The sequence below is a fragment of the Anthonomus grandis genome, chromosome 5 (assembly GCF_022605725.1).
Source record: "Anthonomus grandis grandis chromosome 5, icAntGran1.3, whole genome shotgun sequence".
NCBI classification, from domain to species: Eukaryota; Metazoa; Arthropoda; class Insecta; order Coleoptera; family Curculionidae; genus Anthonomus; species Anthonomus grandis.
This window is the reverse complement of record NC_065550.1, coordinates 11,764,128-11,779,675: the sequence shown is the minus strand read 5'-3', so window position 1 is coordinate 11,779,675 and position 15,548 is coordinate 11,764,128. Positions and strand designations below refer to the sequence as shown.

Sequence of the window (15,548 nt, the reverse complement as noted above, 5' to 3'; positions counted from 1 at the left end):
ACCGATGCATAAGATACTTTACCTAGTCAAAACCTAAGACATCATTGCGTAATCGATTATTCAACTGTTTTTGGCGCGACTGCCTCGGTAACCTTGACTGATTTCTTAAAAGCCTAAGCTTCGTGACGCGATCATTTCGGGCAAAGACGGTTTTATATGACGTTTATGTGCGCACGAGAGATACATATAATGGTAGTAAAAGTTGGTAGGATTTTGGGGAGTAGATTATCGTTGCCTCCTTGTTTTCCTCATCTTTATTGGTATCAGTTCGATGAAGAGGTAAAATCTGAGAAAATGATGAAATGTCAAATTTTGTGTGGCTCCCACCCATTTTGAATTTGACGCGGAGTTTATAAATGAGGGACGTGATTTTAAATTTTATATCGTATTTTCAGGGGGTATGCGATAATTCCTTTGTTTAAGGTAAACAATTATTTTCATTATATTAATGTGATAGTGTTGTGATTGCAGGTGTTCTTGAATACATAATCAACTAAATAAAGGTAATGAATACGAAAAATAAATACATTTAAAGGTTCAAATTAAATTATGCGGGGTATTAATTATTATCATACAGATATTTCGGGTGATATTACTCGTCAAAATAAGAAAAAAATAAAATATATGCATATTTTTAACGGCATGATTTTCGTTAAACTTTATTAATTTTATTAATTTTTTGTATTTTACATTTTCTCTTTTATGTTCTGTGATATTGATTAAAATTTGGCACATACATTATTTTTTAGAATCTTTAAAATAAAGTATTATAATAGTTGTTCATAATAAGTAGGGTGATACCTTTTGTTGAATGTAGCTATAGTTTTATCTTTCAAAACATTTTTTGAGTACCATGTATCAATTTTCTTCTCAATTTGAACTTTGTGATCCTTTGTATACTTTTCTTTTCATGTGGACATTTGTATTTACACATAAATTCTGTCACTATACCTTTACTTTTTTTAATGGGAAAGGATAAATTGTGATACATCTTTTAAAAAAAAATTAAATTTTATTTAAAATGACGTTTAATTTTTTACATTTGGGTTGTTGCGAGATTTAATTTAATTTGTGCATGTACTTACGTTTTATCTTATTAAATGTTGAAAATGTACGTCATTCACCTACACATAATAATGCCGCATCTATTTAAAGTGTTTCCTGAAGAAGATCGATTGTAATTTGACGACAATTATGCGGTTTCGTAAATCTTTAAAGATATTAGGCTGGGTGGCATACATTTTCGATTACAGATGGTCCCACAAAAAGAAATCAAGGGAAGACGAATCAAGTAATCTCGCGGGCCATTCTATAGTACCACAATCCATTTGACAGGAAACTTTCAAAGAACTTCCTTGCTCAAATATCGGTCCACGAAACTCTCGCTACATCAAAAAGCTTTCTGGTATATGTAAGAATCACACCAACTTGACTGAGAACAGCTACTTCTGCCTAACTTTTCATAAAATTATCAATATTTCGCTTTTTATTTTTTGATGAACTGGTTTGCCGGAGTTTTCCTATTAATTGTTGCATGTATCTAAGCATGTATCTGTACGTGTCGATCTGCTTGCCTCTTATTAAATAAAGTTGCCGTTATAATAGCACAATATTTTTTTATAAAATATAATTAATTCCAACTTTATCCGCAATAAAATAATTTTCCTTTATTGTATCGAAAGACAATGAAATTACAGGTAAATAAAATGAACTAAAACTATTCATATCAACTATTTTACTAAAGATAAACTTAAAGTGTCTACGGATATTTTGTTGCTTTAAAAAAAAAGGGGTACAGTAAAATATTTGATTTTCCATTGCATGGCGGCGCCTAGTTTTTAAAGTTAAAAAAGGAAGCTTCATTTTAAATGAAACTTAATACCTTTTCAAAAGATGTGTCACAACATTTCCTATTTAAGAAATTGATTCACTTTTTTGCATTACTTTATTTTATTTTAGAATGTCAAAAAACACTTCTACTCAAGTATTCCGACTGCTTAAGCATGCGCGACGAGACTTTTTAGCATTAAGGTCTATTTACGTCTTGTCTCAAGAGCCCCAAATACAAAAATATGACAAAAAAAACAAATATTATTATTCTACATCAGACCTACCCGCGTCAACTTTAGTAAAAGACCATCAAAACGAGGTTCAACAAAAACTAGAACTTAATCCGCAATATACAAATAAGGGTTATCGACAATATTCCACTGCCTTGGACTTGCTTCCAGAAATATTTGAGAAAAAGTTTATTCAAAGAACACCAGTCAAGCGAGTTGAGAAGTCTATAAAATCGTATGCTGATATTCCTGGACCTAAAGAATTGCCTTTTGTGGGTAACGCCTGGAGGTTTGCACCTATTATTGGTAAGCACATGTTTTACGATAATATCATTAAAGTTTATTTAAAATCTTTTTAAAAAATTTTAGGACAATACAAGATACATGAGTTGGATAAAGTTATGTGGTCTTTGTATAAAGACTATGGTCGTATTGTTAAAGTTGGTGGTCTAATAGGTAGGTTAAAATTAAAAAAACTAATTTTAGATTCCATTTTACCAACGTTTTTAGGTCATCCAGATTTGCTATTTATTTTTAATGGCGAAGACATAAGAAAAATTTTTAAAAGGGAAGAAACTATGCCTTACCGTCCTTCAATGCCCTCATTACATTATTACAAACAAAAACTCATGAAGGAATTTTTTGAAGGAAACGAAGGTATTATTGGAGTGTGAGTAAATGTTTAAATGTGTTGATAGGTATTAATGGTTACTTTTTTCATTCAGACATGGACCAAAGTGGGATACTTTTAGAAAACAAGTTCAACAAATCTTATTACTTCCCAATACAGCTAAAAAATACGTTGAACCTTTAGATCTTATTGCTGGTGACTTTCTTAGGCTGTAAGTATAAAATACTTTTTTATGTAAATGGTATTTTATATTATACAGATGAACTTCAAGAGATTATATGTACATATAATGAAATAAGAAAAGATTTTTTACGCATAACTATATTTAAAAGTCATTGGGTAAACTTTAGATAGAAATATTAGAATGAAAATATTAAGGTGTTTGTTCTATAGCAAGTAGGCTTAAAAAAGTTTAAAATTTTTATTTACCAGCCTGTTAATCACAGAACAAATTATATATTTTTAAGTAAAAAAGAAATGGGTACAGAAAGTTATACAATTAAAAAACTTATATAATAATATAAATTTAACTTTAATGTTGCAAGTAATACTATTCGATTTTCGTATAAATTAAAAAAATAAAACAAATACAAATATCGCATATGATTAAATCAAGCAACATATAATCAGCGGTCCGTGATAGAAATTACGCAAGTAGACAACAAATACTTCATATAGGAAAAGAAAAAGTATTTCGCGACCTAGTTTTCAGTATGGACTGTAATGGTGGATTTTATTTATTTTACCGCGCTAATCATATAGTGAATGAAATAAAATACAAATATTTATTGGGTAACCAGGCAATAATTATTTTAATACATTTTTATATTTGCCCTTCCACCGTAGAGCAAACTCTACTATATATTTTACTGTAATTAATGCGGTTTTTTGGAGATTTGGAAAAAAATAAATTAAAAAAAAAACAATTAATGAGGAAAAATATAAATACAGATAATTTGTCAGTTAAAAAAATAAAAATATATAAGTTTTAAAAATATAATATTGATATTTAATATGATTATTTTAAATAAAACCATGAAGAAACTGTTTTACCTAAAAGTTTTTTTGACAATTTTTGTATAAATTTTGAAATACATCACTAATCAAATATTTTTTTTACATGTGTGAGAGTGTTATAATAATCAGCTAATAGCTACCCAGTCAGCTGCTTTACCCACAGTAACCAAAGCTTGGATAGGAAACTTTTGAATAACGCATTGTGTAGCAAAATTTAATCTCGAATGTCAACGAAATGTCAACAAATTTTTTGCATATTTTCTTAAAATAGTGACCAGTCATTTATTGAAATAGTACGTAAAATTTGTTATAAACATACACTTATAGCACAGTTCGCTATAAATTAAGAATCAACGCCTGGAAGCAAGTTTTTCAACTTTTATGGCACGGTTGTGCAAAATCTTATATAACAAAATAACAAAAATATCTCTTTTTGCGACATGTATGAATACTGCCTTTAATCTATACTCAGCCGGTTTTTAAGCACGTGGGTAATAATTTTTAATTATTGATTAGTAATAAGAGAATTTAGGGGATAATTACTGGTATTAACATGTAACATGTTTTTTTTTATAGTGGCTTTATATGTATAATAATTTTCCTAACACAATTTCATCAGACTTATAATATTAAAATATTTAAACAAAATTCATATTAGATACAAATTAATATACTGTACAATATTACTTATAAAACAAATATTATGTCATTAATTAATTGACAGAATACATAATTCCATTTAATATATGAGTACATTATGCCCAATTATTAATCTGGCGTGAAAATTATTTGTCAATAATACCGTATGATTTACAATTCTTATTGGCAACTATATTCCTCTTGCTTATGGTCAATTGAAAAAGGCAAATTACGAAACTGCCGTGAGTTTAGATGCAAGATTATTGATTGCAAACCTGATTGTTTCTATGCCACTGCTTAACATAAAGCATCATTGAATTTTAAAATTATCCAGATTTTTTTGGCGGCGTTATCGCTTGGGTAGTAATATCGTTGACACCCTTTGTACTTATCATACCTTATAAATAAAAAAAATATCAACTTGATAGTAGATGATATAATTAAACTCTTACGTTAGTGTAACTAACTTCAATTTGACTTAATTATCAATGAAATTTTTAGAATGGAACAATCGCTAGACCATAATAGGGAGCTTCCAGAAAATTTCCTTTCAGAAGTATACAAATGGGCTCTAGAATGTAAGTAGAATTAATAATCATTTATGGCTATTTATTAATATCAAAAGAATGAAAATTTCTAGCCGTGGCTAGAGTGTCTTTAAATAGAAGACTTGGTTGCCTAGATCCAAACTTATCAAAGGATTCAGAATCACAGAGAATTATAAATTCGATAAATACATTTTTTTGGAACGTTGCTGAGGTTGAACTGAAAATGCCGGTATGGAGAATATACAAAAACAGGAGTTTTAGAAAATATATTGCAGCTTTGGAGGATTTTAGAACGTAAGTCGCAAAAATTAATAAAACAAAATTAATTCTTTATTACTTTTAACTGCAAATTATCCACCATCCAGTCAATTTTAAGACTTTTTTATATTAACATGTAAATTATATATATGACACACTTTAAAGTTGGTTTATTAAAGGACGAAAAATGAATTAACAATACCGCCGTGGGTTCATGCATCTTACTACTTTGGTATGAATCTGAATCTCGAATTTGTTATATAATCAATAATTACAACTTTAGCTGATGGTCAAAATATTGTATCTTAATAAAGTCAGTCAATGTCAAGTTCAACTTTCACTATTATAGCCGGCGTGGAGTTGATGGGTACCAACAGTACGTGAGCCGTTGGTTATGATGTGGGCTATCGACTTCTGATTTTTTGTAATTTAAACGATGAGACTATAAGAAATAAGGCCGTTACATAAAAGATTCAATAAAATACATTTACTAAAAATAATTTATCTGGGATTTTCTTTTCGTAATTATGTACCTAATTATAAAAATAATAATAAAAGATAATTCATATCTATTAACTATAAAAGGTAAATCATAATATTATGTTTATGACCATTCCTCATTATTATTCGGATTAAAATTAAACGAATCATAATAATTAATTAACATATTTCAAAATTATGGGCGTACTTTACATTCAAAAACTTTCTATAATAATTTAATTCAAAATGGGTTATAAGTTAAGGTGGGACTAACTAAGATAACTCCGACATTTATAAAAAGTTTTTTAAAATAAAACATTACCCAAATTTCAAGAGATCATCTTAGAGTCAAATAATTTACAAATTTACCTTTAATGGGCAATGCAATTTCATTTAAAATTTGCATTGGTTAAATTCATCATTTAATTTTATTAAGTAAAAAATTAGATATTAGAATACATTTTAAAATTAAAACATAAATATATTTGGTCTGAACTCTAGTCCAAAGCCAAAAAGTATAATAGTAATTAAATTTTGGATTTAGAAATTTAGGGTAAGAATTGGGAGGTCAGTCTCAAAATATAGGGTATTTTTTTACAAGGTGATAGTATCTGTCTCTATATAGTATTTAAAAACTGAATTGCAGAATCCGGCCCTAGGCAGTTAGTTATAGTTATCATAATAATGTATATGTTATAATAATTGGAAAGACATGGGTCATATCAGATTACTAAAATACTGAGGTTCGTATTAATAACTAGGAATGTACATTGATTATAGGTATAATAAGATTGCGGCGGTCTCCAAGCTACTTTTATGTATGTGGCTTGGAGCTAGGATGCTGATGACAGTGAAAAATACACAAAATACATATAATATACGAAATACAAAAACTATACACTGCAAATTTTAATATCCCTCAGATCTAGTTATATTTATGATTTTAGTTAAAAAGTCAATAATTTATTCTTGCCTTCTGCATACAGATTTTATCCCCATAGTACAATACAATGACATAGTATATGCAGTACAATGCCAATCGCTAATACAAATGAGCCCGTGTCCATAACCCCGAACCTCATTTGTATTAGGGATGAACTACAACATACTAAGGGCTAAATATCCAAAGGGAGTAACATAATATTTTCGTGAAAATGATGATCACATCCCTGTTGCTGATAGTTTCTGGTCTTCCAAAATAAGTCTGTACTACATAATTATGGAGTTCAATATGACTTAGTTTTCCAGTAATTTCGCAAAGTTCACATTTTACAATTTGCTACACCCTGCTGTGGTATAATATTTGATAATACTTTGATGTACTTACTAACAATTTCATCTATTACATGATATATTTTTGGGATTTTAAGAATGCGTTCTTACTTGGCTAGTAAGAACGCATAAGTATTTTAAGTTGAAAATAATTTGAGATAACCCACAATATGTTTGGTCATAATCATTGGTAGAATATTCATTTGCTTTTGAGTTACATCAAAAGCAAAAAAAATTGTGTGAAAGAACATAGATTAGTAATTGTTTGTTTGCCCAGTACTTTTCCATTATATATAGTCATCAGTTGTGACTCTTCTTCTATCTTTTCATCTTGAAAATCTATGATAAAAAATGTCTATCTAATCTTATTAGATAGATAATCAGCCCTATAGAGTTTTCTATAGGGCTGAACAAGATTTAATTTTTTTAAAGAGTTGTTTGAATTAATAAAGGGTACAAAATACGTTGAGTGCAGAAATTATTGGAATTCGTTTGATTGATTGAATGGTTCCAATTGAATTTGTGTAATAAGAACACCTATTTTATACATTTTTAATGCCCGCCTCTTCACCTCGGCTGCTTTCCACATTTTTGAAAGAAAGCAATTTTAAAGCTAACAATAGGCTTCGAAAAAAAGATGAAGCTGTTAACTTTCGTGCATTTTCAGTTCTTTTTCTTTACACTTTGTACTTTTTAGGTGAGTAAACAACTGATGGTACCAGTTTATTATTTTATGCATTTGGGTATAGAATTTTGCTACTTCTACAATTTATTTATCATACATCACTTTATACAATTAGTAAAATTGATGCATCTACAAATTCTTACTTCTATATACGACATTTAATATTTTCAATTTGCTTTAGGTTTTGTATTGGGCGTTATATGCTGTTAACGCAGCTTTACTAAATACTGATACTAATGAATTATTATCAATAAACAACTTTTTTTTCATTTGGGTGTTTCAGTGTAAATCATGGTATTAAAAAATGTTGATGTATAAAACTTGAATTATTCAGCTTAACTAAACGTTTTTTTACCACCAAATATCCAATTTATTCAATTTCTATCGTCTAGGCTTTTTTAAAAACTTACAATTGCATACATTAGTTTTAAGGGCATACAATCTACTACCAAACGGTGTATAAAAAAAGCGCCGTGCTTCTATCGTTTATTACCATTAGAGATCAAAAATTTTAGAAACAAAGAATAGTTCAAACAAAAATTAAAAAATTGCAATTTAAATAGTCTGAGAAAAATTCTCGATTTAATGAATCTTAAGTAGTTTCTTTTTTGCCTTATCCCTAAAACAAATAGTAAACCATTTATTGATATGGTATTTAGTTCGGTCTAATTATATTTTTATTGCCATATACGTTACGTAAGTGTAAATTGTTTGTATATTAATGGTAGTTGTTTTAGTAATGATTTTAATCTGTAATAGACTTGTGGATCTGAATAATTTTTGTTATTATAATAATTATATAATTTAATTGTATAAGGTATAATGAATTTTCTCTTATTAGATTTAATTATAGGAAATGGATTCAAGTAATTACAGAGATAAAACAAAGTAATTTCAAGTACATAAAAAACACTATTAAAATAAATATTCTTTAAGTGTACAAAAATTAAAACAACAAAAACAAAAACCACGACACAGTTAAAATTACATTCAGGTAGAATCCGTTAAAAAAAATTTTATAAAAAAAAAACAATATAAAATTAATTTTTTATACATTACACCTCTTACCTAAGTCTAGGTTTCTTTAGTTATAATTAAAACACATTTATAATAGGAGCGTAGAATTATTTTTAACATGGGTTAAATTGTAGGTGTTATTGTGGGCAAACTAGAATCAACAATAAGCCAAGAAACAAATGTTTTTATTCTTCCGAGCGTTTATTTATTTAATTTTTATGATTCAATGTTCTATACGTTCTATCTATACGTTCAAAACCAGAAACTTAATTTTTTAATACACTGTGAGATCTAAATTTGGGACATACAATCTATGAGAAAAATAAAATTTTATGTTTTAGTTTTATCTTTTTGGTAGTAAATTAATTAAATTATAGTAACTTGCACTTAGATCATCGGTGTCTTGTTTTTTATTAATACTTTCTTTATACTTTTTTATATTAACCATTTCTAGTAAAATTCTTTTTTTATAATTTGATTCTCTACCAATGATCCGAGTGCTGTTAAAATCAAATTGGTGCTGTTGATTGAAGGAGTGTTCTGCTAGAGCAGTCTTCCCAGATGCTGCGTAGTTCGTTGGTTTTATGCTTCTTTCGTGTTCGCTGATTCTGGTTTTTAAGTACCTGCCTGTTTGACCCACATACAGACTTTGACAATCAGAACAGGGTATTTTATAAACCACGCCACTTTATAACTCATTTGGTGTTTTATCTTTGAGTTTTGAGAAGTATTTGTTGATGGTATTTTCATTTTTGAACGCTATTTTGACTTCATCATCAGAAACAACTCCTGATAGCCTTTCAGACAAACCTTTGACATAAGGAATTTTTGCAAATTTATGGTTTTGGTTTTCTTTGACTTTAATAGGTGTAGGGTTGTTTAGGATTTTGTTTAATAGTTTATGAGGAAAAATGTTTTTTAGTAAAATATCTTTAATTTTGTTAACATTTTTTTGATAAAAACTGGAGTGAGATAAGGCTATTGCGCGGGATTTTAGGTTGCTAATTATGTTTAATTTTTGTTTAAATGAGTGATTTGATTGGTAGTTAAGAAATCTCTCAGAGAAAGTGGGTTTGTGATACCAATCAGTGATGATTGTATTATCTTCTGCTCTGATTAATAGAATGTCTAGAAATGGAAGTTTGTTATTTGCTTCACACTCTATAGTGAACTGTAATTTAGGGTGGAAGCTGTTAAATGTACTTTTTTATGTTTTCTATTTCAGTTTTTGGAATACACGTGGCAACGTCGTCAACGAATCTTTTAAAAAATGGTAACCTAAATTTTATTTTCCCCTTACAATATTTCTGTAATTCTGACATAATCAGATCAGAACATATAGGTGATAGACAGTTACCCATTCCAAGACCATAAATTTGTTTGTAATATATATTATTGAAAGTAAAATAACTATTTTTAAATACAAACTCTAAAAGACTAGGATGTTACAGTGGTCTCTGATAAGGTGCCATTTATTTTGGACCATATTTTTAATTAAATCAGTTGGTATGTTGGTAAATAAAGATATTACATCTAATGATATTAGAATAAAGTCATTTGGAATTTTAAAATTTTGCAATTGCTTGACTACTTCAAAGGAGTCTTTTGTGTAGAATTGATCTTTTTCAAATGCTAAGCTAAGTAAATTTGCTAAATATTTACTGAGGTTATATATTGGGGAACCTATAAAACTTACAATTGGTCTCAGAGGAGTATTTTCTTTGTGTATTTTTGGTCAAAAATACATTTTTGGAGGCACTCCGTTATTGCATTTTAGTTTTTTTATTTGATCTTTTGAAAAGAAGTTTCATTTACACAAGTTTTCTAATAGTTTATTAAGTTTGTTCTGAATAGAAGTAGTGGAGTCTTTGTTTAAAATTTGATAGGTATCTGTATTTGAGAGAAGAAGGTTTGATTTTTGTAGGTATTCTTCCTTATCTAACGCGACGGTGACATTGCCTTTATCAGCCCTAGTTATTAAAATATTATTATGTTTTTTTAAGAATTCTTTTGTTTCGTTACTGTATTTTAGGAGGTTTTTTTTCAGATTTATTTAATTTATGCAGAATAGATGAGTTTATAAAATTAGTAATTATGTTAATAGATTGGTTTCTTTTTAGTATTTTTAACTCATCATTATTTGAAAGGCCAATAGCATACTCTATATCGATAATAATCTGCTCAAGAGGAAAGTTATGATTATCATAAGGTAGATTAAATTTATTGCCCAAAGCTAAAGTTACTTCTACATTTCTTGGAAAGGTGTACTTTGTTAAATTTTTTAACCATTTTTTGTTTGTTGTTATACTGCCAATACCAGTCTGCTCTAAAATAAGACTTTGTAATTTCTTTTTTTGCTTTTGTTTCTGTTCTTTAAAATGACAATTATAGTACGAAAATTGCGATTGCTCATAAGACAAAAATATGTTATGCGGTAAAGTATTTTTAACAGTTTGTTTAATAAATTTTAAATAATTTTCTAGTAGGGAAACTTTCCAGTGTGTGTACGCAATCTCTAAATTAAGCGATTTTTTTTGAAAGTCTCTAAACAGATTAAAACATTTGTTTTTAAATGGAATCTCCTCTACTAGTAAATATTGAAAACAATTAATGGATCTACTAAGATGTAGTAGGTCTGCTAAGGTGTAGTAGATCTACTAAGATGTAGTAGGTAAACAGGTTTCTGTTTTATTTCTGACCCCACCCAACAACCCTCCGCAATATTCTAAAATTATAGTTGAGATATTAAGATTTTGGTTTAAAGTTACAATTCCTATTGGTTGCTGGTCTAGATTCCTATGACCTGCAATCATCCTCTGGGACAAGTGAAACACCACCATCAACAGTGCATGAGAGAATAACAAGTATCAGATCAAGGATATTACATTACAAATTTTATTAAATTGACACACATTAGAAAATGCCAAAAAGTCATGCAGTAAAGCCACCCCTTATATTAACAGTTGGCTCCAGAACCGTAATATTGATATTAAAATTAGCCATGATAAAAATTTCTGGTTTTGTATACAGTTAAGAATAAATACATAGTCAAACAAGAACCTGTAATCTTCAATTAGGGTGGATTGATTAATCAATTAGAGTGCATTAATTATTTTAATTAAGTGGCACATCAATACAAAAAAAAACTTAAAATCCATACTAATCTTGCAGCAGACAACATCAACCCGTAGAATCTGATTGTCCAGTTCCATGAGATCAACTTTGATTGAACATAAATCATTAGGCATGCCAAGCATTACTTCACGTATACGGGTGACTCACATAGCCTCTCAATTCCTATCCTTGTGATATACAGTGTATTCACTGGAAAACAACTCCCTCTCGTAGATACCATCCTGCAGTCAAGTTGCAGATACTGCAACCACATCATACTCGCCCTCACACACAGATTTATAAAGATCGCGCGATTTACTGTTAAGACCTCGAACATTCTAATATAATACAGAAAGCCTGTTAGACAAATCACTCAGTTTAAATACCGCCCATGGCCAGCCACAATTTTTGGAACGCCGTTGCTTAAGCTTTAAGTCGTTCACGCAACTGCTTCCTGAAATTTCTTTGCAGTTGTAAATAATTTAAAGTCTGTCATCTGTGAGAGAGAAGTGCTTTTGAGAGGGCACAGTTTTGATCTTTTTGGAACATATTATGAAGGTGGAAGCAACATCACCAGAAGTGCACATTACCTTAATGGATCTACATATATTATCAGCTTGTTTGCCAAGCCCAAAAGCATTAAAGCTCCCAGCATTAAGAGGTTGATTGTGACAGCAACTTGAGACCATATCACGAACCACATTGTTAATATTCTCTATAGTTTCCAAGCAGCAAGCTCATAAAATTCCTTTTCCTGATTTCAAGATTAGGAAAAGTATTTGTTAAAAATTCTTTTATTCTAACCGCATTATAAGCACGATAGCCATCTTGTTGAAATCCTATATCAGTCAGGTCTATATCAGGGAGTAGTTGAACGGCAGGAAGAACTTCGTTTTATAACAACTCAAGGTATTTTGTGGAGTTCAAAGTACTAGTCCAAACATTCAACTTTTGAGGGTACTGAGTACGAAACTGAAAACTTTTGTGCTCGTTTTCCTGAGACCAGTAACGAACAATGGAAGGCTTGTATTTACCATGCAATGGAAAAGAGAACTCACCTGAAAACAAAATATTTTCTAAGAAATTAATTTTTCATTTGCCTTTTCCATCATGGTTTCACAAAATACCATTCTTCGCCACTGGTCTTTAGGAAACACCTCGTGAGTTTTGGAATATTTAAAACATTTGTATCCATGTTTTTTCCAAATACATGTCACAGTTTTGTGCATACCCAAGTTCCTCTCCAACACTTGTGCTCGATCGTGTTAAATCTAAAACTAAAGCACTACAAAGCATTTCTTCTCGACGTTCTATTTCCTGGACCCTTTTAATAGGTGGTTCTTGCGCTTTAATGTGACAATTTCTACATTCTTGGAGGCAAAAAGATGTCTCAAATTTTGACACGAATCGGTCGATTTTTAAAATTTACAGAGAATAAATACCTGCATTGTACTGCCGAATTGCCTCCATAAAACCGTTTAATCAATTGAACTTTTTCGAAACGGGTATTAAAAGCCATAATGATAAATATTTAAAAGAATTAAAATAGCGCTTTAAGACTCAACAGTGCAGTATGCAATCACGTAGCAAAATGAGGTCTGCTGATTATGCCATGCCGAAACAGTCCACTCTGCAAATCTTGAAAAATAAATTGTTTAGTCGAAAACTGAAATTGCGTTTCTCTGATATCATACCTTCACCCCCAAAGCCCCAATATCAATTTTTTTTAATGGGAATAGGGGTCGGTGATACCTTCAATTAAGGGTAATTTTATTCTCCATATAGTCCTATTTTTATTTTAGCACTTCATTCTTAAGAAATATGAATACACGTGGCTGACATTCTTCAAAGTTTAAATCTTGCAATTTTGTTGCCTGCATAATTTTTTTTTTAATTATCCACGTGTTATTTCTTGTTATTTCTAATCAAGAGTAAAATACATTCCGAAAATTCAAGTTATTTTGATAATGATACGCAGTCAGAATACGCAGTAAATACATTAAAACATTTTACTTTTTTTATTTTATATATTGGTTCTCAATAAATATGATAATAAAATAAACCTTATTGTGCTGCAGAAGTTTCAAGTAATTTTCAGCATTAAGTACAAATCTTAATGCTTAATAAAAAAAGGTCCAACAATATAATCTCCTAGGATACCAGCCATACATTAAGTTTTTGAGGTCGCAGCGTATGTTTTTTCTGGAAATAAGTGAGAATGAGTATCACTTCAGTATCGACAGTGTGTCTACTGATTTCACCATGTAAATAAAAGGAGCATGCGCCCAAGAAACAGATATTGTACAAAAAATTTCTCTCTTTCTTTCTTCTGGAAACTCAATTTTTTCTTCTTGCAGCATATAAACCATTGTTATCAATACTATCAATATCACCAGGACCAGATTAAATAAGTGCTTCGCGTTACTGTTGTTATTGCTCACTTCAACAAAACACCGGTGCCAAAATAAAAATAACTAAGCCAACAAAAGCTTTGAAATATGCACAAAACCTTCTTAAGAAGGCAAGTTAGGGTAAACCTTCACGATGAAAACTTCAAGATGTGCGCCTGTGTAACGGAACATAACATGTTCTGTGTGTGTCGCTAGTTTTTTTAGTCTATTTATGCCCTAGTTTGGCGAAACATAGTTTGATTATTGGCGTTGATTGAAGAGGCGAGAAGATACGCAAATTTACGGGCAAAAACGTGACCCGAAAAGCGCGCGGCGGGTAGATGGCGCCACGCTCAAACGCGCGCGGAAATCTTTTTGCCGTTTCTGTATCATTATTGTTTAGCGGAGCTCGCCAGCATCGTCTAAGGGAGTTTTTGCATGTTTGGCGTATTATTTTGTATTATTATTGTTTTGAATCATGTCAAATTCAAGCAAAATTAAAGAGTGTGCTTATCGGGGATGTACTAATACTAGGAAGAGAAAAAACAATTCTCTTAGTTTTTTGAAAATTCTTTTAGTTTTTTTAAATGGGAAACTGAAAAATACCAGCAAACGAGAGAAAAACAAACTTCTAAGAAGCCGCATAGCAAAATACGTATCGTATCTAATCAATGACTGAAAATTAAATCTTGCCTCTTCAGTCAATGTTTAAACAAATAATAAAAAATATTGATAAAGATTGTTTAAATAATCTTTATATGTAAATACTTTTACTACCATTTATTTATGATTATTCCGTTATGTAAAATTTTCTGCTAAAAATATATACGAGCCCCGTCTTATTTCAGTTGGCCCGCTTAGTAAAAAATGAATTTATTATTCTTTTATCGAATCTTTATTCCACAATATTACAATACCAAAAAGTATCTCATATAAACATTATGTGTTATCTCTAAAATTAGATTTTGGTTGATTGATAAATTTTTGAATCATATTTTAAATAGTAGAAATAAATTTCTTGTTTCTATTTTTTATTTTATTTTAACTCTTTAGGCATATACAAGGGTTCTATTCATTAGGTCTGAAATCCACTAGCAAGAAATTTGGGATAGTTTTAATCAGGGGTAGTATCAGAACTTAATAAACGCCATGCCTCAAAGAATTGCGACTGTTTTAAAAAATAAATATATGTTCAATATAAATGAGTTTACTTTCTCATTTTGTTGTGTTTATAGAGTCAGTAAAGCTTATTATTTGTTTAAAACTATATAACACTATAAAATTTGTCTTTTTTTTTGGGGATTTAAACAGAAATTATTAAGAATTTTCAATTGGGCCAACTGAAGTGGGACGGGGCTCGTATGTTATGAACAATATAATTACATGGCGATTATTCATAATGCCCAATGCGCGGGTAATTTAAAAAATATGATGCTA

The 15,548-nt window shown here is 29.7% G+C and overlaps 1 protein-coding gene across 3 annotated transcripts in view; it reads left to right on the top strand.

Annotated features, from left to right (window-relative positions):
- Positions 1-262: 262 nt before the first annotated feature.
- LOC126735846 (probable cytochrome P450 49a1) overlaps positions 263-15,548 on the top strand; it is a 30,759-nt gene continuing 15,473 nt past the window's right edge. The window contains exons 1-7 of one of the 3 annotated variants that reach the window (XM_050439930.1): positions 263-423; positions 1,960-2,366; positions 2,430-2,516; positions 2,571-2,730; positions 2,786-2,902; positions 4,849-4,925; positions 4,988-5,189. In XM_050439930.1, the coding sequence (XP_050295887.1) occupies positions 1,961-2,366; positions 2,430-2,516; positions 2,571-2,730; positions 2,786-2,902; positions 4,849-4,925; positions 4,988-5,189 (1,049 nt within the window). In that variant the 5' untranslated portion in view covers positions 263-423; position 1,960. Of the gene's footprint in view, positions 504-1,959; positions 2,367-2,429; positions 2,517-2,570; positions 2,731-2,785; positions 2,903-4,848; positions 4,926-4,987; positions 5,190-15,548 lie in introns of all 3 variants that reach the window. The other 2 variants (XM_050439931.1, XM_050439929.1) reach the window with 2 other exon arrangements.